Below are 24,431 nucleotides of genomic sequence, written 5' to 3'. Positions count from 1 at the left end.
ATAGTGCTATTCTAATGAATTATGACAGATATGTAATAAGGATGCATGTTGCAATACCCTGAGCTCTGAGTCAATGGTTAGTGGGGGCAGCAATTATTTCCCAAAAACTCCAGATGGACTGTTTTTGAGTACCAGTTCGTTATTATTGTATAAATAAAATATATTATTATTAATATATATATATATATAAAATAATTTTAATATTGACATATATCAATGTAAGGCATATTAAAAAAAGACCTAACATATAATATAAACTCTAAAATACCACTAAAGCAAAGATTATACAAACAATTGTGTTATAATTGCATTGTAATTTTAAGTGGAGTCGTATTTGTTATCTCTCCTTTACTGTTTTTACTTAATTCAATTACTGTTTATATGTTTGTTTGTACCTTCCATTTATATGTTTGTCATGGAAAATGGAAATTTTATTTCGATCAATAAAGTTTTGTCCCCACCCGCCCAGAATTTGGACAAACAATATTTTGATATTAGCTTAACGTCGTTGAGTCAATAAATGATAATATTGGACTATCATCCAGCTGTATTACCAACAAACAACAGATATGTGAATTACCTGTGAATTAGGCTGCTTTAACCTTTGGAATTTTCCAACTTTAACCACATATGGGCTGTTAATTATTTCCCAATCATGGGCATCTCTATGTTATGTTTCTAAACACTGGACACAAGTCGTGCGTGCACATATGAGCTAATGTCACACCTAGTTACAGTGACGGAACACGTTACACCCGGCAGTGACGCTGCAAAAACCTTAGCTAAACATAGGAGTACAGGGGGGAATTTGTATGTGTACAGTCCAGTAAGAGGGACACAGAGAGAGAGAGAGAGAGTGTGTGTGTGTGTGTGTGTGTGTGTGTGTGTGTGTGTGTGTGTGTGTGTGTGTGTGTGTGTGTGTGTGTGTGTGTGTGTGTGTGTGTGTGTGTGTGTGTGTGTGTGTGTGGCACCTAAGTACACCTGGGACAGAGGGGTTCAGGGCCTTTTAAATAAATAAACAAACACATAAATAAAGTCAATCGATAGAGGGAGCCTGATCCGGCACTCCGGGCCTGTGTTTGGCCTCTCACTTCATAAGAGAGGCCTGAGGGAGAGAGAGGGTGAGAAGGGAGGGGGAAAAGGGGGTAAACTGAGAGTGCCAGAGAGAGAGAGAGAGAGAGAGAGAGAGAGTTAGATTACTTCTCTCTTGGTGGTTGTATAGTGCTGGTTAGTGGAAGTCAAGGCCTGCTCTCCCTATAACAGAAAGCAGGCCCACACACACACACACACACACACACACACACACACACACACACACACACACACACACACACACACACACACACACACACACACACACACACACACACACACACACACACACACACACACACACACACACACACACCTGTCTTTAAACTCCCCTGAGGCACACTTCACACAAATCAGATGGCTATCTAAACCTAAACCTACAACACACACAAAGCATAACTCCCCCTGTGCTCGGTGCAGTTCCTCAAAACCCAAATTTGTCACAGATTAGAGAGTGTTGGCCATGCTGTTGTGAGTATCCCACAGCACAAGCACACGTGTGTCCCTTTAAGGCCCTATACTGTGTAACTATGGAGGAGTGTTCTGCCTCAAGCGACTAGCAATCACTCATCCCAACCTTTGCAGCTCCCCGGCGCTGTAAAAACGAGAACGGCAGTGAGTGCACTTGCTGAAGAATTCCATCTGACAGTTTTGAATGCCAAGGGCAGCGCGGAGAGAGTGTGTGTGTGTGTGTGTGTGTATGTTTGAACAAGCCAAACTATGGAGAGGTCTGAGCAGCGGCACATCTCTCCCGTGAGCAAATCAAATTGCACCTGGCCCACCCCGGTTCCCATAAGCTGCCGTGGCAGCCCGGCGAATGTCGGCACAGGGCGCTAATATTCCCGACAAATCAAGACTTGTTCTGAGGAGGGGGTGGAGGAAAAAGAGGGAGGAGAGGTGGTGTTGGTGGGGAAACAGTGGGCTGGCAAAGATTCAAGAGAGCAATTCCATCGACATGACAGAAATGCTTCCCAGAAACTCTTTATGTTTATGTTGTGCGAGTGATTCTTTTTCTTCCTCCCACCTGTGTGCAGCTTGTTGCTGCAAAATGGATGCCTGACACAGCAGAACAGGCAAAGCCAAGACAGGGAAAGAAGCACAAGCGTCCTCATCAAACAGACACCTGATGCTTCTTTTTCTCCACAGCCTTTAATGAGAGGATGTGAAGTAAAGTATGCTAGTAATGCAACACTGATGTGAAGCAGGGACATTCTCATGGGATGTAAAATGTTAAATGCTAAACATGATTAGTGGGAATTAATACAAAAAACTTCCTTACGGTTTGTGGTTAACCATATTGGAAAGATTCTGTGTTTAATATATAATTTATCGGTCATTAAAAAAAAAATGCTATTTACCCAATGAAACACTTCATTGGGTTAAAAACGTGGCAGTTTGGATCCATCACAGCCACTGACCGATGACATCAGTGGCAGAGTGCACACTACCAATGAATGGTGGTGTGGTGTGACACAGGACGCCCTAAGGGTCGGCCAATTAGCTGCTGACAGGAAGAGATGGATGGCTGCCTGAGGATCTGGCTGAGGCTTAGGAGTGAGACGTGGGAGAAAGGACTGAGAGAAAATGTGCTGGTGCTGAGCATGGGAGAGGTTGAAGGGTGCAGCGTTAGCTTAGCTACACAGCTGGTTGAGAAGGGTAGAGGCTACTGAGCAGCATATGTTTTTAATCTTAAATTGAACAAGGCTAGAGTTTAAAGGGAAACACATTTTTGAAAATAATAATTAACAATATAGTTTAATAACATTTAACATATACCGTGATAAGATCATACTATTACAGCTCCAATATGTACCATAAGGTACATCTTGAAAAAAAAATATTTTGTTTAAGCTGCTCCCCAAAATGGGTGTGGCATCGTCTTTTCAATTGTGCGTACAAATCCATCCATTTAGACAGATTTTAGAGAACGCATTAAGGACAATACTAGCCAACAGCATTTAATGAGGTTCATTTTTCGAAAATGAATTATCAGATTGAGTTGTGAAAGCTGCTTCAGACCGACTTCTGATTGTGTACAAGGCTGACACGCCCTTTAAGACAAACTGAAAGGAACGACTGGAGAAACACGGTTATTTATATGAACGAAAAACCTTTCAAAATAATTGAAAATTTAAAGTGACAGATCCAGCAGCTACAGGCAGCTCTGATCAACATACCCAATCTATTCTGGTGTAGATAACTTTGCCACAGGCTTTTTACAAGATAAAGAACGTAAGAGAAGACCAGTATGAACCGAAACAAAAAGCACTTGACTTTTTAGTGAGTGATAGTGTAACCAATCATGTTTGTATACAGCCAACAATGTAAACAGAATATTATTCCTTGAGCGTGTATAGTAGCTGCTAACATGTGAGCATAGATGGGCTGCTAATGTCAGTTGGTCTAGCCCTACCCACTCACACAAAAATGTCAATATAGTACAGTTGTCCTGTATTTTCCCAGTACATGCAAAATTGTGCTTGTTTTGTCAGGCAAAACATTTGCATGCTTATAGTGGTTTACTGGAAATGGGCACTCTCGTGCCAGTGCAGCCTTTGCAATGAATACTGGGACTTTTATGAACGGTTAAAAGCAGCCATAACTCGGCCAAAAACAGAAAGCATTGTATATATTTTTCCAGCGGTATATTTGAAAGTATTTGTGTCCATAAATACAGTTAACATTAACACTGTTTAATAGTCCTTGGTAATGACGTGAGACTTTTCCTTTAAAGGAAAGAGCGTAAAATAGAGTGAAGCAGGCAGGAAGGTCCAGAATAACGCTGCTCGCTTTGATATCTCCAGCATGGCACACAAACATGCCCGTATGAAAACATATGGCAGAGATGAAGATCCACACACACACACTCACTATGCTTTCTGGGAGCAATGCCCACAGCAATAAAACACAGACCAGAGTCCTTCAAGGCCAACCAATCGCTGCCTGTAGCCAACTGAAATGTTTCTCACTGACAGAAACAGCTCTTATCAGCTGGGGATCAGATAAGAACAGCAGCAGCACAGCTGGAAATAACGGATTCTCCATACTGAGAGAAGTGCATACTGGCAGTGACGCAGTCACTTTGAAAACACACACACAGATAGAAGAGAAAGCCAAACAAAACCATGCTTGGACCTGATCAATCTGTCGCAGGCCTCGACAAAAGGCTGCACAACACAATACTGAGCTGCACTATTATTGATGAATATAAAAAAACTAGCCCTTTATGGGTAAGACATCTAAAATGCCCTATGTTATCCAGCTTGTCATCGAGTCAATGATGTTTTTCATTAGGAAGTAACACAGCCCTTGCACCAATATTCAATCTTTAGGCTCCTTAAATAAAAAATAAAAAATGAGGTGCTACGCTAGCGTGAAATTCAGATCGAATGGTTATGTCATTCATTTCCACTTCATTATTTCACACTGCCTTCTTGTTTGCGGTTTTATGGCTTGTCTCCTTGACATCATTTTTAGTTGACACAATAGATGCGTTAGCCAACATACAGTTATTATTGGTTGATATAACTACTCCTTTCTTTGTTTCTTAAGCCAATGTAGCTCTCGATTGAAGTAAAATTCATCCTCTGGGGACCTTTAATATCTGAAGCAAAGCGTTATTTACCTCAAAATCAAACCTGTCAACCTCATGGTGATGCTAGATGGAAAGTCAGAAGATAGCCAAAGCCAGTTGAGTTCATCCTATGGGGAACATGAATGTCTGTGCATATTTTATGCCGGTCGATAGTTGTTGAAATATTTCCATCTGGACCAAAGTGGTGGGCCGACTGATTGTTACCAGTCCTCGAGGCCAGCCACTAGATGTGCTTGAGAGAAGAAGTTAACTTAACTATGGTTTTTACAAGAAGAATTGGTTGCAGACCATCTTGTTGTCGGCACCACACAAAAAAATGTGAATTCTTTCATTAATCTGGCATGGTTTGAATTACTATTGTGGTATATCAAGCACGAACATTAAACCATGTAATCCTCTTGGCTCACATAAACAGCAGTTCCAGCCTGGACTGCCGTAAATGTAGATGAGTGTTGAATTATGAATTGGTTTGAACTCCTAACCTCTGTCGGGGTCTAGTGAGGCGAATGCTCGTGGTGCGAGGGACACTTTATATTTCCTTTTTTCCATTAGACGTTAAGCAGTGACATCACAGCACAACCCTTGACATTCGGGAGGTTTGTTCCAGATGCGTTTGGGTCGTAAGCGCTGCCGCTAGCACGATGATGGTTGTGACTGAGGGAATAGGGGGCAGGCGTGGCGGGGGGGTGGGGGTGTGGGGGTGTGGGGGGGGTGCTGCTTCTGGAGAGCCTCATGTGACTGTCTGGGGAAAAGGGGGCACTTTTGCAACAAAAAAACTTGCAAACGACAAAACAATCCTGCAAATCATATTGTGATTTAAAAAGGCAAATCATTGTCTGTAATGTATTAACATTTACATTCCAAAAGTCAATTGAATTCACAAGGGGTCACATTTTGGTCGTGCATCCTGCTACAGCCCTGCTGACACCGACTGCTACCACCATTATTATTACTAGTCACATTACTATTACTATTACCTGTACCATTAAGCATTTTAGCTTTACTTCCACCCTGAAGCCCTTTTTGCTTTCTCGCTCTGCAGGTTTCCATGAATCGTTGTGGTACCTGGACCGTAGTCGTGCCTCCTGCTGTGAGCCGACTGACACACTTCCATTATTATTATTAATCACATTACTATCCCTATTTTCATAATTATAATTCTACTGTAATAATTGCTGCTGTTATTATAAGTAGTCTTATTATATGAATCATTTATGTCATATACATTGAATGTGTTGTATCTCTGTTATGCTGTTCATTCTGTACACATGACATCTATTGCATTCTGTCCATCCTGGGAGAAGGATCCCTCCTCTGTCGTTCTCCCAGAGGTTTCTTCCTTTTTTCTCCCTGTTAAAGGGGTTTTTTTAGGGGAGTTTTTCCTGTGCCGATGTGAGGGAAGGACAGAGGATGTCGCATGTGCACAGATTGTAAAGCCCTCTGAGGCAAATTTGTAATTTGTGATTCTGGGCTATACAAAATAAACTGAATTGAATTGAATTGAATTGAATTTTTAAATTGAATTCAATGATGAGACTGCCTGTTTTTGGAAAAGGGGGGGAGAAAGGGAGAGGGAGAAGGATGTGCACTGTTGCTTCTCATGAAAGAGAAGTGGTGTTGTAATTACTGAGTGCTTCCCCATGTCTCGCTATTGCACTGCACTGATTTATCCTCCTTCCACTCCCTTAACTCTCACTATCTACTGTCACTACAGCATGAAGTGAAAATAAGACGTTACTGGTATTTAGAGTGGATCTGATTGAAAGTGTAACTCATTTGGAAGGCTTCTTACAGTCAGGCCGTCTGACTGAGATGGGATTACAGTGTTTAGGCAGTTAGGGTATTATGTCACTTTAATGCCTGTGAAACGAAAGTGGAACAGGTGTCCAATTCAAACAAAAATCTACATTGCAAGAATTGCCGTCAGGGGAATAATGCTTCACATTCAATCTTGTGTACTGGCACCAGATTCCAACGTACAGGAGCATTGACACATATTTCCTTCCATATGACATCCAAACCGCTGCAGTCCCTTTTCCCTCGCCGCTCCAGACCTATTACCGCGCCTCCCCTACATACTCTCCCACCCCTCACCCCCCCACACACTCAGTCCCTTGCCAGGCCGTCGGGGCTGTGTGTTATTAGAAACACATGTGCAGCACCAAAAGGTTTTCTGCTCGGATTGAGACAAACATGCGTTAAGTTGTGGGAAGCAAACATAGCCCCGAGACACCAGAGATAAAGACTAACATGGCCACCGTGGTCACAGCACTCACACAGTCATTAAAAAAAATATATAGCTGTCAAAAAACAAATGTCTTTTTTTCCTGAAATAAATGCCTGGAAGTAGGCATTAGGTGATAACTCTCCACACAGAAATGCACTAGGTTTCTCTGCATTACAAACTGCAGTCACAATGATGGATTTTTTAGTTGAATGAAGAGCTGAATTGGGACAAATGTACTTAAAGTAAGTGTGTGATCCGTGGCTCTCAGTGGCACAGACTTCCAATGCATCATCCTCAAGTAGAACCACAGAAAGCCCTGCACTGTCTCCCCAGCCAAATATGTGCTGAGTAGCAAGCCTGACAGCATTGCAGCTAACTCCTCGAATTCATGAATAAACCAGGTGTTGACCAGAGGAAGGTTCCTGAGGATTAGTTAGATTTGCAGCAAATAAGCCACCATGCCAATGTTCACCCCAGGGTGACTGGACTACACAGATGTATGATGACGCATGGAAGAAAGCGAAGATATACAATTGTATTCACACAACTATGCTAATGTAAATGACAGGTGCAGCCAGTGACTGTTAACAGAAGCCTATCCATCCGTCATCCAGCGTGGCGGTGGGAGTAAACCATCACTCCCTGGTGCGGCGTGCGTGGTAAAGTGATCATCAAGTGACGAAGAGGAATCGTTCTCTGCGGCTTGAGAGGGCCATCACTCTTCTAACAAGGGTCGGCTCGACCTGCAAACAACTGGAGCGGGGGCAGTGTTCAAGACTGATATTTCCATAGCTCAAGCAGGTAGACAGATAGTGATCCATCAGAGCAGTGAGTACTGCTAAAACTCACAATGTGAATAGACACATCAGGTGGAGGCCCCTCTATTATAGCAGTGCCTTTGAGTTCCTGTGAAGGAATTCTAAACAGTTCTACCAAAGTTTTTAAGTTGACGAGTATGTATGTATATGCAGTCTGCTAATTCAATGCCAGTATGGGTGTCCTTCACTAGAGAGAACACCAAGGTGGCCTACCCTCTTCAGTTGTTTCTCCTTATCACAGAAGCAGTCAAACAACCATCTATGGGTCAAGTCGTGTCAAGGGTCAGATCCATTGAGGTCAACAGGTTTTCTCAGGACTCTTGAGCTACTCATTGATCACAGTGTAAACAGATAAGGCAGCACCAGTAGCTGGCATTCCTTAAAACATTCACCTCTGTTTTTTTAAAACCAATAGAGCCAAACTCCATTTCATTGGCAGCTATTCTAATACAAATCTTATCCTATAACTGAGTAATTGCACACAGCAATAAATTGAAAATGGCCTTTCAAATCGTTCCAAAATGAAACAAGAAAGCACAGTCATCTTCCTGGTAGGCATTATATTTTATTTTCAACTGATTATTTAATATTTTCCTTGGTTTGGTTCCTCTTTTTTAACTGTGTGATCTTGTGACATTTTCCATTTCATTTAATCCAGCTCTGTTAAGCCTTTTAAAGTGTTGACACCATTTAGAAGAGTTGGTTTGCTGTCTGGCTCTAAGAGACTAATGGCAGCTGCTCTAACGAGGTCCAACACTAAACACAAAGCAGGAGGAAGCCTCCGCTCCTTCACACCTGTCCCACAAATCCTGCCTTTACATATGTAAAGGAAAATAAACATGTTTTGGTTCCTCTGCCCTGTCTCTCTTGCCTCTGTCTGCTCTGCCTCTCCCGTGCTTCGGTCTTTCTCATATGAGGGTTTATAAACACGAGCGTCTGTGGATCAGTGCGCACACAGACAGGATATGAGAGTGATTCCCCTCACCTCTCCCTTTTGAACCTGCGTCACAGACAGTGAAGAGTGGCTCCTTTCCAAAAGAAGGGCCATGCAGGGGTCAGCTCTATGCTGCATGACTGTGGATACGGTTTCAATCTCAGCATCCCAGCAGAGGAAGCAAACAATTTCCACTTTGCTGCTCTGTACGGACTCATCATAACTCAATCATAACTCAATGTACACAACGCAACAACTGAGTTCTCAACACGTGTTCTTAGGAAGGTTCCTGTGCTTTAGAGAGATTTGCAGCAGGAGCCATCTAGCAAATGTCCACTCCAGGGGGACTGGATGTGTGAGGGGGATGTAAAATAGGTGCGTGGGCCAACATGGATGTATGATGAGGCAAACAAGAAAGTGCAGAAACAATTGCATTTACACAACTACACAAATGTGAATGACAGGTGCAGCCAGTCATCCAGCATGGGAGTGGGAGTAAACCTTCACTCCCTGGTGTGACATGTGTGGTAAAGAGATAGAGAAGAGTGATGTCCTTAAGAAAGACATCACTCTCTTCTAACAAGGGTCGGCTCGGCCTGCAAACTGCTGCTCAACTGCTCAAACGGGATACTCGGTAGTGATATTTGCAGGTTCTCTTGGTGTTCCATGATATTACACAACTAGATCTTTGGATTTTGGACTCATGGTCTGGTAATAGAAGCAGTTTGCATCCGTCAACTTGGGCTATGAGAAGTTTTAATGGCCTTTTTCAACCAAGAAAAACAATCCATAGATCAATTAAGAGTTATAAATCTGACAAGAAGCACTTAAGCTGGTCTGGAGGATTGTAGCGGCCAAAGGCCTTACTTTGACACTTTATGTTGGTCTTTTTATTTCTCACCCCGCTGCAGCTCAAAGTCAGCCTCCGAAGTGCTTTGAGACTGATAGTTACAAACCTTAAAAACATTTGTAAAACAGGACATAACTGCCGAAATCCCAAAGTTGGAGTCATGTAATTTGGCCTGTTGGTAGCAGTTAAAATCCAATTCAGCAAGTCTTTCTTACAGCTAAACCCCCTGATGGAGGAAGCAGAGGAGGGATCAGCCGGGGATTGAAGAGGAGAAGGATAGAGAGGAAGCATAGATGTGGTGGGGAGGAACCTGGATGGAGAGGTGTTTCATAAGCCCTACCGCCAGATCTTATACCTCGGGTTGCCAGGTCCCAACTGTTGGGGTGGAGGAACGTTACGGCTGATTCAGAGGCTGGCTAAGGAAAAATATACATAACACCGGTAAAAGGAAGACCAGGGACACATTTTTCATTAACAAACTCTCATTTAGCAAGCTAAATGAGAGTTTATTACCTTCCTTGTCTGAGTGCCTAACCACTTAAATATGTGAAAATGGATTTAAATTAAGTGGCTTTCAGAGTGAGTAGGTGAAAGGACATAAGTATGAGAGATACATGTAGCGTAGCCGTATGCTGCGCTCAATCAGACCATGTTCCAGGCTCTTAAGTCGACTGTGTCAGACACTATCAGCTCCACTTACACCTATCCCACCACAACCCTAAATTACTATCTAATAACCCATCTCAGGCTCATTACTCAAACTCAAATCGGACCAGTTTAGATCAAATCCGAGATCACCTCACAGCGCTTTAGATCAGAAAAATACAGGGCTCGCCATTAAAAAAAAAAAAAAAAAAAGGCCATCATTTTCAGTGCAGTGACTGCTGCACATAAATGCCATAAAGCTGGATTGGTGTGATGGGGGAGCCGAACGACAGGGAGAAAAAAAGAAGGTGGGGGTACATGGGGAGATGGGGTTGGAGTGAAATGAGAGAAAGTCAGACGCAAACATCTAAGACAGTGATAATCTTAGCATGCCATCTAGTGGTGGAAGGTGGTACTATTCAACAGGAGAAGCTTGGGGTGTCTGTTGGAGAAATAGTGGATACTGTCAAAACAGGCAGGCATCTCCTGATGATTAAATATAAATAGTATCTGGTTTAATTATATTTTCATTAAATTAATACAATTTAACAATTGATGAATAGATGAACATCATAAATCTGGGACTTAAAAGAAGTGTACTCTACTTGAAATACTGAACAAAGTCTTGCTGATGTTCATTAATAAGCCAGCACTTTGTGAAAATTGAATAAAGTCATTTTTCACAGCACAATTGTATTCACCACAATCTGAATCGAACTGATTTCATGCTCTATTCAGCTGGAACCCAAAAGGTGCCGATTCAGCGGACAACTTGACAGTTTATTTTAAGGAGAGGGTAGAACACAGTAGAGATTAATGTGGTGCAAAAGTAAAAAAAAGAATTAAATGTCTATTAGTCAAAAGTTCAGATATGGTGTCTCAATAAAACTTTGGGCATTGTTGGGAGTGTGTTGTGTAAAATCCACCATAACAGTTTGAAAGTTGTTCTTGATGATCTGGGTTCGTGGGTTTGTTGCTACAATGTGAACCGGATCACCAAATCAGTCACACCTCCACCCAACCTTCCCAAACCCAGACCAGCTCCTCCCCCCAACCGCCCCCGGCCGTGTTCGATCCTCACACATCCTGCACTAATGTGATATCATGCCCATCAGAAATGCCTTCTGAACCCTAATGAATATATAGCACAGAGAGGACCCCAATTAGTGGGCCAGTGAGGGAGGGGCGGAGAAACAACGCCGTACCACATAAACAAACTTATCTTGACAGGGTCGCTTGTCCGACGGAGGGAGATAGGGCGGATAGTGAACGAGGCCGAGAGAAAATGAATTACCTTCCTGACACACGTCAAAGCCAATCACTGCGGAGCATCCCTTGCCGTTCCCGTGCCCGCAAAAATCCCTGCCGCCACCGGTGCGTTTCATCTGCCAGTGTTAGTATGCACACAGGCCGTGCGCCAGCCTCCAAATGTATTCATTTATTCAGAGCCCCTCGGAGAAATCACAGTGTCTTGTTGTCCTTTTTTCCCCCCCGGCTGTCCAGATGGAATTTGCGTGAATAACATCAGTTTAGTGAGGCAGAAAATAAGTACAGGCTAGCACAGCGGAGGGGACTAGATTACACCCTCACCCGCCTCCCCCAAAAAAAGGGGGATGGAAAGACAAGTGTCACCTTCATATACTTCTTTCTCCATCTCTGCCCACCTTTCTCATTTTCTTTTCCACTTCTATTGAAACTTATCAGGCGGGGCGAGGCGAGTGAGAGATCTAAACAGCTTTTTGCAACAATTATTTTGTGTTATCATGCACTGCAGGTGCAATTAAACAGAAGATCATGAATCAAAGAACTGGAGCGGCTTTTTCATTTACAAAAAGGGTGAGCGGCCATCAGGGGTGAAGCCCAATGCTCATTTATCCATGTTTTGTTTTGCATTGCAACTAATTGCATTAATTAATCAGATGTACTTCTAATAGGAGGCTGGGCCACTTGCATAAGTAATTGAATGGGATGGAAAAAAAAAAACCAGTTGAATCAATATTTCCAACCTCAATAAAGCTCGGGAGAAATTAAAACGTCTTCAGTCAGAGGAGTGGAAAGCCTCAATATTTGTTCAGCCTATCAAAAAGAATTCACTTCACGGCCTTCAAGGAGTCTGGTAATTGTCTTTAGAATAAACTCTTAAAATGGATGTAGAAGCTGTAGGATGTCCTTCGCAATTGACTAAAACTAAACTTTACCAAGACTACCATAACAAGTATGTGATCCTATTGGTTGAGAGCACTATCACTTGTGGTGGGAACTCAGACAAACTGAGATAAAAGGAATGAATAGGTAAGAGAGAAAAAAAACCATTTGAAGTAATCCTACCTCTCTGAGAACCGTACTCCCGTATCCTCTGTACAAGCCTCGGACACCCTGATCAGAGATAACAGAACAGAACACACTTTTATTACAATCACAGACAAACACTCTGACTCAATAAATAAATGTTTTCCTTAGAGAAATTATGAAGATTTACTTTATTTATTTTACATGGTGCCAAGAACAATATTTCACAAGAACGACCGTACGAAAAGATTTTCAAATAAATCAGTGAAATGACATTATGGTTAAAAAAAATCCACCAATCATTACTGATAGCAGTGATATCCAAAACTAGAAAAAAAAAAAAAGATTAAAGTTGTAATAAACCAGGTTTATCATCTAACAAAGTTCCTCTGAGTGCTGTGTACCTCTTCTTTGAGTGTAGTCAGCAGCATGCGGTAGGTGGTGGATGAGGGTGAAGCCTGGGTCCTCTGTTTGACCACCTCTGTGGGCACCCGGATCAGACACGCCACCTACAGGACGTAGAGAGGATGGGTAATCAGTGTAACCTTACGTACAGTCTCAATCTACATTACTGTATTTCCTTTCTAAAGGGCGTTTGATGTCCATATGTGCTTATTTGCAGGTAGGTGTGTCAGCTGAGTGTTCTCCTTACCCCCCCACTCACCACTGCCCCAGGTGCCCTGTTGCTGAACACGTTACCAGCCTGTGTATTTCTATACGTGGCAGGCGGCCATGGTGTGGTACGGCCTGAGGAGAGCAATTACATCGAGCTGGCAGGCTAACGAGTGCTTCATTGAGCGTCCAATCGGGATAATTAACAAACAGGTACACACGCAGACATGACACCTGAGCAACAGGTAAAAAAGGTCAGCAGGCCGACTGTGTATCTGCGTCCAAACAACATCAAACACACTGATAGATCCAGGCTGACACACATGCACACCTCGGTAACCACACTCCCAGCTACAAGTTCCAAACCCATCCGCCATATGTCAACAAAAATATGGACTGCCAACAGCTAGTGAAGATAGACATGAATATTTATGCTTCATAACTCCCAGTCGCCCTAAAGGCAGGCAGGCAGGCAGGCAGGAAGGCGGGCAGGCGGGCACAGCTGCCCACCTGGTGACTTGATTTCCCATTTATCCTGCATCGGAGCGGAAATACCGGCTAACGGCAAAGCAATCTACTAGAGCGATTGGTGAGCCGCCCCCTTGCTGTGACTCCCCTCGGTCATACAGATGCCAGTCTGCCGGTGCCACCCTCGCCACAGCGGCGTGATGTGTGGAGCGGAGCAAAGAGAAAGAGTGATGTAGGCACTGCAATAAAAGATAAAAATGCTCCCCTCTCCTGTTTTTGTCTCCTTCTCCATTCAGCTATCCATACTGATTTAGCGTTCAGAAGTTTTAGATGCGGTGGGGCCCTGGAGGTAAAGGCTCTATTGCTCGGAAGGCTACCCCCCCCGACAGCTGTTAGAGGGCTCACGTCTGTCAGCCACTCGTCTCCTCTGCCAGACGCCAAGGACACCTTATGAGCAAGAACGTGAAGATATGTGTAGCACAAAAAGGAGAAGGGATACGTTAGCAGCCCTGGAAGTCAAGTGAAATCACAGACTGAGCTCTAGAAGACTTTACAGACATACAGGCACACCTCTAGCTCTGTATCTCTAAAAATCCTGTTGACTATTGTTCATCATTTGCTCCATTCCCCAACTTTGTCTTGACCTTCAAAGTATCACTTCTGCTGCAGGCAAATGTCAGTTCTTCCTATTTTCAATGCACAATGAGCACATAAACCTCATTTTCTGTACATAAGAGCGAAAACAAAAGACTTGAATGAGTGCCCCTGAAGAATTCAAGCCAATTCTTATTGGTATTCCAGGTGAGCAGGAACGTAGTCTAGCTGCATCCTCACCGTGGTGCAACAGTACCACCAAGTGGCCAAACATCCACCCGCCTCACCCCACTGCGATAACTAAGCCAGCTGCATCCATCTCACAGATCTCATTTGCCCTCCCTTTGGTCAACTTACCATTTATAATACATTGTACATCATGTTTTCCCCAAACCAATTCTCCAAAGGACCAGAATAAGGCAGCTAAATGGAAAGAAAGTGGCTATGACAAGTAATTACTGACGTAATTGGATGGGGGGCCTGGAGATGAGATGGCGTTTCCTCTCCTGTCACTGCAGAGAGGAAAGGCGGAATGAGCCAAAGATTATACCAAATAAATTAGGGATATTGTTTATTTGGGAGTAATTTGCGCGCCTAGAGGTGGGGAGAATGATGTTGAGTGGATAGAAGATAAAGAGTGCCGCCTCTGAGGCCATTTTAGAGCTCTGGAAACGGCAGAGAATGGGGGAAATCGGAGCGGTGCATGATAAAATATGACTGGGGCTTCAAAAGGATAATAAATATATATCCTGTGTTGAGATGTAGAGGTAGTTTGTCATCACATTTTGAAAGAAAGAGTAAAAGAAGAAAGAAAGAAAGATTCAGGTACATTAGGTTTCCCTCAATACAAGTCAAGGATTGTTACCTCATCTTTAGGTGGAGGGCTGTAGGTGGAGGGCTGTCAGGATGACAGACGCCTGTTTCTTCACCTACTTGGCTTGCCCTTCATTGTCGATGCTTTCATCTGCTAGTAAACTTATTATAAACCCACCGGCAGTCTTTTAAATTCCTGCAACCATTCATCTTTATTTACAAGCTGTTGGATTCGTCAAGCAGCGTTAATTAGGGGGCTGACTGCCTGTGATTGGAGCCTTTCCGTTTCCCTTGGCCTGCTGTTGTTAATCCAAATGACGGAGCGTGTTTTCAATTTCCAACACTGGCCGCCAGACAACAAGGTAAGAAGCAGGTGTTCGATCGTGGGCAAACCACAGTAAGGAATGGGAAATTAGCAGAGATTCCAGTGAATCAATGGGCAGATTGAGTCATTACATCCCTCCGTCCTTTGCTACATCCCTATTTTACCACTCATGACAGTGGTCAGGCAATCAGGAAAATGATTACTATTAAGAGACAGCAGGTAAGAAAAGCAAAACAGGCAGCAACAACTGTTATGTGCCCTAAATATTTGGCATTCACCATCAAAACAGAGGAAATGCAGCAGTCACACATAGAAACAGCTTAGAAAATGTCCCTAAATTTAGCTTCACTTTAACAATGCTCATATTGATATTACGTTGCTTTAAAACACTGTTAAATCAGTTGTTACACTATTCTTTGGTGGAAAAAAAGAGTGCCTTCCCACCCAATGTCATATCAAATACAATAAAGTAAAGCCTGTGTAAAATCTTCATCTCTGCCCTTGAAAAGACAGCACTTTATAAACCATCACATGAACCCGTAATTCCCGTGACTTTTCTGGATTTTTGATCCCACGCCCAGTCCTAGAAACACATCATAGTACCAAGAAAGACTGAAATACAGGTTGACAAAGGAAGGAAGGACGAGATGTGAGGGAAAAAAAGGTCATGAGGAAAAAGGGAAGAGATGAGGACACTGAGTGTCTCCAACTCTGAAACAACAGCCAATAAATCACGGAGCGTGGCGCTGCTCGGAGGCGATGCATGGATTATTTCTCAGTGCCAAGTTAAGTGGCTGCCAGTTTCTACCCCCGAAACTCCTCCCTCCTGCTCCCTCCTTCTCGCTGTCCCCCCCCCCATCTTGTCATGTCACACTGTATTTTCCAGTACATCCTCCTACAGATGTGTGCTGGTGGTGGGGGTGGTGATGTTGGTGGTGGGGGGGTTTATAGATGCGAAAAAAACCTGCCGCCTGGCCTTGACAAATGAGCTTTCAGGGCAGACGTCGAGCGAATGGGAATGAAGATAAATCTGATCTAATGGCTGGATAACAGCCTGCTAGAGCCTGACAGACGCCATCAGCTTACACATTCTTTATGGGAGCGTCCCAACGCCGCACTCACACAAACACCGGGATGTTTCTGGCACGGGTGGGGGGGAAATTTCTCTCATTGTCTTGACCCTCTCATGTTCTTTCTCTCTGCGACTTATGAGTGTCCTCCTCTCTGTCCTCCCTGTCTCTGTCTGTCCTGTTAAGTACGCTCATAAAACATGGTAGGACATTTGAAGACCACCATCAAACAGCTGCAGTAAATTCCTGCTTAAAATCTGTATTGTTAAAAGTATATATTTCCACCACATGCGATCCTGACTCTAATGAAGGAACTTATTTAGGTCTCGAACTTTAAACTTTCTGAAAACATTATGATTCCTGTAAACTATAATTCTCACCTATGGAGCTTATCCGCATGAGGCTTGTTCTTACTGTATATGCTCAACCATTCCTCCTTCCCCTGGGTGGACATCTGTTAAACGGAATACTTTATTTTAATGACAAATATTACTTCGATTTAAGTGTGTATAAGTGTTTTCTTTTCTTTCTTTCGATGCCCCTCTCCTACTTATTGCAGTATAAATGCTGAGCTACAGCTCCCTCTGGAATGATCATAACAGACTTTAACTGAAGTCCACATCTAGTGAGTTGGTGCCAAGTTGAGCACATCATAGATGGATGGAGGCTTGGGGATAGGATTAGCAAAGAAATGTGCACCATAAAGCTCCTGTTGTGATTGTTGCTGAGTGGAAACACTTGGTTTAACACAACTAAATGGACCCATGTGGAAAAGGATCTTGGGCTGATGAAGAGGTGGAACGGGCAGACAAGGACCAAAGAACAAGTTGCATCTTCCTCTTTAAATTCCTGTGTGTCAAAGCCTGCCCCCACCTAGCTGCTCCCAGCAAGAGAGAGACACGCAGGTGGAAGAGCAACAGAGAAACACGATGAATACAAGAGACCCTGTCTCACACTCGCAGAACAGAACATTTAATGCAGAGCGGAAGATGAAATATGATGCCAATGAAAATCTGTTTTGAGTTTTGCATTCATGTTGACAATGCCGTTTGTGTTTAACAATTAAAGATAGGATTAAGGGAAGAGAAACCCTGTGTGTCTTTATGCCCGTGTGGTTTAAATAAAACCAACTAAGAGAACTTAAACTTCCAAATGAAGCTCTCATATAATTACATTCTGCACTTAAATATAACAAAACACAACCTTTACAGTCACAAAGTAGATGATAAAGAGGCAGTAGGTGAGATGGCAGTCTTCTCTCAGATTATTAGAAGGACTCAAAGGAATAATGGTGGCTTAAACCTAGAGGACACACAGGTACTTTACAGAGGGAGTCACATCTCCCCTCAACATCAACAGCGTGGAGTGGCCAGTTTTAAAATGCCCTTTACAGAACTGGAATCATGTAAATTATGTGAGATTCACGATCTACCATAAAGAAACCTACAGAACTAATAAACATAAAAAAAAAAGAAATGACGCCAAAATAACATTGTATGTAAAAAACAAACATACAATAGAGGAAAACAAAGGACTGAGACAAAATTGGAAACTATCAATTGTTATTTTTTCAAGAATCATTTGTCTCACAATGGCTCATAATAATGGCTCCCACAATGTTTTCAAGAATCCATGGGGAGCTTTCAAATTGTTTGTTCTGTCCGAAGTAAAAAAAAGGTTTTACATTCATAATCATATATTACAGAGAAATGCAGAACACCCTGTTATGATTACTTTTCTTTTAATCGACTAATTAATGTTCTTGTTTTCAGAACTAGACATAACAAGTATATCGTTGCCAACCCGGTCAAACCTCAGTCAGGCATATGATAGAACCTCAGTGCAATAACTGTTCATACAAAAAAATATCATTAGCAATGACTGAGGAGGCAATTGCATCATAGTGCGGGTGTTTAGGGCCTTGCGTACCACTCAGGGCAGCGCTGGGTTAGGCCTTTCATGGCTAAGCCTGAAGATTACTCTCTTTGAACAAGACGTATCCAGTTGCCAGAATGCAGATGGATACCGCCCCCCTGCTCTGCTCTGCCCCGCTCCGAGGATTTGGGCCTTTGATGTGCTCAAATCCAGAACAGCAGGGAAGGGGTTAAAGGAAGCCGCAACCTCAGCCTCACCTTTCGCACTCATCTGGACTGGGCCGTAGACAAAAAGTGTAAAAAGCTACACTCCTACAGTATCTGCATGAACTGCCACGTTGATTGGGACAACCAGAGGATGAAAACAACTCTTATTGAATTTGTGAAGATATAAGAGTTACACGTGTCCTCTTCTGAACACTGTGAAACACTAAGACACCGATAAACTCGAGCACAGTGAACACCCTCCCATGTGGAATAATCCCATTTCATAAACATGCAAAACTTGGGCTAAATCACATCCATCCAAAAGCCATGAATACTAAAAACCTAGTATTTTGAAGAAAGCCATGATGGTATAGCAGGGGGGCATTCCTCTTTCCATATCCCCCCCCCCACCCCCGCCAATGGGAGTACGCGTGGCCCCCATAGGGCTCGGATTCTGTGGTTCACTGCGAGTGATTGGGACGGGATGGACTGAGGAAATTGCGCTGCTCCTTGTTGGTTTTCAAGCCTGAATTCCCCAGACTAAATTGGCAGAGTCTGCGCTGGGAAAGTAGATGAGTAAATAGGCAGTAATGAGATCTTATTTACCCAGCTAGTGGGAGAAATACTGGGACAGTCCTGAGGCAGCCCCCTTAAGGCAGCCTGCTGGACCCAGGGCCTACAGCCAAAACCGCATACTCCCTCCCCCCCGCCCTCCTTCTGCCCCCTTTAACAGTGGCCTGTGAAATTTGAAAGGCAATAACGTTAACAGACATGCCTGTGGTGGGAAAGCTACAAAGAGGGACAGCAAGTGCGCAGAGCAGCTGGCCTTCTAAGACTTGGACAAATAAGAATGATTTAGGCCTACACAAATAAACATGACTTCAAAGTGTTCTGGGAGACTGAAAGAGGAGTAAAAACACAAATGAAAGTAGGCAAAAAGTTGGGAGAATGAGGGTCAGGAAGACTTACTATTTCTCCCAGGGAGGCGGCCAGCATGTGAGTGACAGGTGCCACGTGTGGTGCAGCTAGCGTTCCGCTGCCACCGAGCAGGGACTTTGTGCACTCGTAGGTGACAAAGAAAGCAGCGGCTGAAATCAAGCAGAACCACAGCCATTTAAGGCCCATTAGTCAACCAGCATACAGCAATTAATATCCCTCACTACCACTGACAGGGGAGAAACCGCGGTGTGAACGTGTGTGTGTGTGTGTGTGTGTGTGTGTGTGTGTGTGTGTGTGTGTGTGTGTGTGTGTGTGTGTGTGTGTGTGTGTGTGTGTGTGTGTGTGCGCATGTTCAATTCGGGTAAAAGCTAAGTAAGTTAAGTGTGTGTGATACGGATAGAGTTCAGTTCTTTCTTACTGTCATTAGTCTCATAAATTAATCCTGCAAAAGTGTTGAATTCATTTTCAAACTGCAGCAGACAGATTGGATTATATTAAAAAACAACATATGATTTGAACATCTCATCTTTATCCTTCTGTCTCTTATATGCACATGAAAAGAGCTTAGGTTTAGTCAATCTGATTTATTGAATAGTCAAAAGATGTGGAAGTGTTTGATTGAACGGTCTATTTATTAAATACCAGAGCTTCTATTTGCATCCTGTAGTAAATCCAATTCAAAGGTCTACTTGGAAATGTACTTGAAAAGATTGACTTAGTGTTTTTGCAATAGGATTGATTGATAAAGTTGGTTTATGGAAGCAATGCTGTTTAGAAACTGAGGCTTGAGTGTTGGATATGTTGAAGCTTCAGATGATCTGCTCCCCACCATAGTGCTGTTTAAGATTTTGGTTTTGAGCAGTCTAGTCACGAAGCAATCTTGGTTAGGCAGCTACATTAAACTATTTAAAGAAGAGCCTCAGTGCATCAATCATTTTAAGGTTCCACCATATTAATCTGACTCTAATAAATTATATCGTCAAAGAAGTCAGTCTTAAAATCCAGGTCCTCGTTATTCTTGTCATCGTATATATTACCATAAGTACATTTCCTCAAAAGCCAAAAGAGCCAGTGAGGATGATCTCATCAAAAAATGAATAAAGAACAGGACTTTGCCACCGCTTGAAATTGTTTCATGAGACTAAAAGCTGAATGGCTGCCTGAAACTATAATACAATACAAAGCAAATACATTCAACTACTTTGAAGGTGAATTAGTACAATTTTTCATGAAACAAACCAACAAACCCCTATAAAGTGGCGCTCTTGCTCATTTTCACTTTAAAGTCACTTTAAGCAACGACCCAAAAGATATGAACGTGTACCAGCTAAAAGAGGCTCTAAATACCAAACACAAACAGACACAGTGCAAAGTTAGGTCTCCACACACAGAAGACAATCGTGGGTGTTTGGTAAGAACATAACTTACAAACAATAATGAACGGTGGATCTACATATCATCTATATCCAGCTATCACAATGAGCGTCATACCGTTGGGGAAGGAGCCGACAGCAGCAGATGGGACTCCAGCGTAGATGCCCCTGAAGCCCCCTGCCTTGTAGAAGCCCTGCTGACTCTGCAGTCTTGTCTTAATGGTGTCCAGGGGGAAGAGGGTCAGATCCACACTCATCCCCGCACAGCCGCCTGCCTGGAGAGACAATTACTCTGTGAGACATAATGCAGCATTACGCACTCTATAACACCAGTGGTGGAACAAATATTCAGATCTTCTACTTAAACTTGCATGAAATTTAATTTTTCTGGGCCATTTGGGAATAACTCAACAGGCTGGAAACATACCACTGACATATTGTCATCTCATAAAATTGATATGGCAAACGTGTTAGTCGTCACCTTTTTACACATTTTTAAGACGCAAGGGCACAAGGTGGAGGAATAATTTGGAGCCACGTGTTTGGTCTCCTCACATATAAATGTGTTTTGGTCTACACCAACTTCTGAGGGACATATCTGCCACTTTAGCCTCTAAATGCTACACTACATTCACCAGCTATTTGCCAAGTTGGTCTGTCTGCTGTTTGGTGCTGGACAGGTGGTGTACAGCAGGTTCATCTGAGCTTTTTCCCTAAAAACAGCTCTCTGCTGCAGCTGTAAGCGATGCTGATGAGAGCAGTCAGGATGAACCACAACAGTATAAGTGCAGGCCTTGAAGCCAAAACAATAAAGTGCTTTAAGAACACTAACAGAAGCAGTACCACAATGAAGAAATACAAGTAATTTCAGTTAAATGCACTTAAGTATCAAAAGTTGGCTTTCATTGTGTTACAGCATGGAAATACAATCACTTATGTTTTTATGTATATCACCATTTCAATGTTGCAGCGAGTCAAGGTGCAGCTAATTTTACCCAATTCATATATTGATTGGTTGGTTTAATATAACAATTCATCATAGTGTATGGAATGATAATATGTTTTGTATTTCAAATCAATTTTAACAGTGGAGTAAACAGGTGGAGTAAAAACAATAATATTTCATTTTGAAATGTAGTAAAGTACAGGTATAAAGTAATGATGACAGAGGATGGCTTCATTAAATAATAAGAGGTCACTTCACAGAAAAATAGCCATAAAATAGCCTAATAAATGAGCGATAAATACAATAAAAGAAACATATATTTTCCAACACTCATGTCTGTCTTTTTGCCTTTACTAGCCTCCCACCTCATTTAATAACTTGTAACACACATGTAGCATTATGCGTAATTCAAATTTCATACTGAGGATATCCTTTGCCCTTCCTTATGTCACATTACAGTAAATATTCAATGAAGTCACAAATCTCCAGTTACTTTGACGTTTTGCTACACTGATAACATTTCGGTTATTCTCTCTTCATGAGCCAGAAAATCAAACACTGTTGAGAGAAACAAATGAAAGTCTTGATTTGTCCATTAAAAAGGGACAGGTGTGATTTGGTAAGGTTGCCCCGCCCCCTCGGACCCGGAAACAAACAGCGTTTACTCCACACAGAGGGGATGCTCATGCACTACTTTATACCATAAATAACCTTACACAGAGCAGGTTCAACCTACAATTTGTCTAGTTTATTTGTGATAGTGCTTACAAGGACTTAGTTATGTATGGTCCCGTAATGTCTGACTAATGTAACTTATTATTTGTATTTTTTAGAGCTTGTGAATTTGCTTAAGGAGACCCGGCGTCCGTTGGGATTAAATAATGACATAGTTTAAACCTGTGTGGCTGCAGTAGGTTACACAGGTCCCTTTGGTTAAGCCTTGTTTCTGGCTTGTCTGTTACTTATACATTGCAGAAAGATGAATTATTTAGTGTCTTAAATACAGAACACGAACATAACATATCCACGACTCAAGCTCGTGTGTTAAGTCGGTCTTGAACTGCCAGCAACCGACACAATATGTAATTAAATTCACTTTCAAGGTTGGTTTATAGAAATATTAACACGAACATTTGTACAAAATGGCCAACTTACCACCAGTGACGCGACAAACTCTCGTCTCTCCATGTTCCGCTCTCAAAATCTTCCCTTTTCAACTGTAAAGCACGTAGATTTGCAGCTGTTTAGCATGTTGGGACAGTTGACTGTTATCACAACATGCCTGTCAAGGACGCTGCCATCTTGGCTGAATTACTTCCGCATGACGTCATGACGCATACGAATCACATGACATCGAAACCTATCAAGCGCAACATTTCTGTCACTTCGTTAAATCAGGTTATATTCTATGCTTTACTGCCTTAAATGATACCGAGACTTCAGATATTAAAGTGCCGGCATCTTGAGGTTAGTTTTTAATTAATGTAATATATAAAAAAATATGCTCATTCTGCACTGGTCATATAGTGGTTGTGAGTTAAAGACATATCCAACCACAGTTTATTTGTTATTTAATGTATGCTACCCTAAAAATGGACCTTAAAACAAATAATTATACAAAAATAATTTGTCCAAAGGGGTTGATGAAGTAAACTGTAAACTATAGTTGGCCTATTATGCTTTGGCTGCAGCATGCTCAGAGATAAACATAGAGAAATATTTTATTTTATAATATTTAGGCTTACATTTTTATTTTTATTTTAACACAAATATGATATTACTGATTCATGTCATGACACAGTGCATTGTCAGTAATATGAAAAAAGAAGTATAAAACTCCAAAAATTTGCTTATGTGACCTACCTTAACACACACAGTTGCCATCCCATAACTGTGAGCCCTTATATTACTGCGTCTCACCTCTCCCTCGTGATCCCGTTGAGTGAGTGTGCTCAGGTGAGTGTGTTCTTTTCCAGTGACACGCCGACTGGGTTATTTATGGGCCGCTGTCAGCAAGGCAGCAGCCTCCTATTAGGGGAGAGCAGGCGAGGGGCCACCACCTCTTTATTCAGCCCGGACCCGATGATGTCTGGGCTGAGTGCGCCCAGTTTGAAGCTCGGTTCCCGTCATCCATCTTGTTGAAGCAAGTCTCTCAGGGATCCCATTGGATGCGAGCCCCAGCTGGATCTGGACCAGGCTGCTGCCTCTGCTGACTTGATCTGTATCAGGCCCGAGGATGTCAGTAGCATCACTTACACACTGCATCTCATGCTTTTATTGTCTTGATGCAGCACTTCATAAGATAGTCTGCAGAGTATATTCCACTGAATGTAAGGATATATTTGTTGCTGTGGTCTGGTTAGGGCATGTTATTTAGTCATGTGTTACTCCACAGAACATATGCAATTGTTATCGTGTCGCTGTCATTGTGCTGGTGCTTTTACATTACAGCCCAACCCTTAAGCAAGACTTTGTCCCTCAGTTTAGTCAATACAGCGCATTAATTCTATGCCATACCTGAAATTGATTTTTCTTCCTATTTCGGTTGTTGTCGAGAAGTTTGCAGCATCCAGAGTCCTGTCTGTTCCATCATGTAAAGCGATTTATCACCCTGTCACGGCACGTCCTTGGTTATTGGGATTTTTGTCATTCGTGCTCCAAATGCTCTATTCCTGTAAGTCTCAATGGACTTGTTCCCAAACCTTAAGGTGGCATTAAAAATGTACAAATCACAGAACTTTCTTAACAAGGCTGGACCGC

At 42.5% G+C, this 24,431-nt stretch overlaps 1 protein-coding gene across 2 annotated transcripts in view; it reads right to left on the bottom strand.

Annotated features, from left to right (window-relative positions):
- slc25a26 (solute carrier family 25 member 26) overlaps nucleotides 1-22,995 on the bottom strand; it is a 57,743-nt gene extending 34,748 nt beyond the window's left edge. For both annotated transcript variants that reach the window (XM_054616160.1, XM_054616161.1), the window contains exons 1-5: nucleotides 22,827-22,995; nucleotides 20,844-21,000; nucleotides 19,383-19,501; nucleotides 12,855-12,959; nucleotides 12,490-12,537 (exon numbers count right to left, since the gene is read on the bottom strand). In XM_054616160.1, coding sequence (XP_054472135.1) covers nucleotides 12,490-12,537; nucleotides 12,855-12,959; nucleotides 19,383-19,501; nucleotides 20,844-21,000; nucleotides 22,827-22,859 — 462 coding nt within the window. In that variant the 5' untranslated portion in view covers nucleotides 22,860-22,995. The remainder of the gene's footprint in view (nucleotides 1-12,489; nucleotides 12,538-12,854; nucleotides 12,960-19,382; nucleotides 19,502-20,843; nucleotides 21,001-22,826) is intronic.
- Nucleotides 22,996-24,431: the final 1,436 nt, after the last annotated feature.

This window comes from Anoplopoma fimbria, chromosome 17 (assembly GCF_027596085.1).
Source record: "Anoplopoma fimbria isolate UVic2021 breed Golden Eagle Sablefish chromosome 17, Afim_UVic_2022, whole genome shotgun sequence".
Classification (NCBI taxonomy): domain Eukaryota; kingdom Metazoa; phylum Chordata; class Actinopteri; order Perciformes; family Anoplopomatidae; genus Anoplopoma; species Anoplopoma fimbria.
This window is presented reverse-complemented; position numbering and strand designations above follow the sequence as displayed.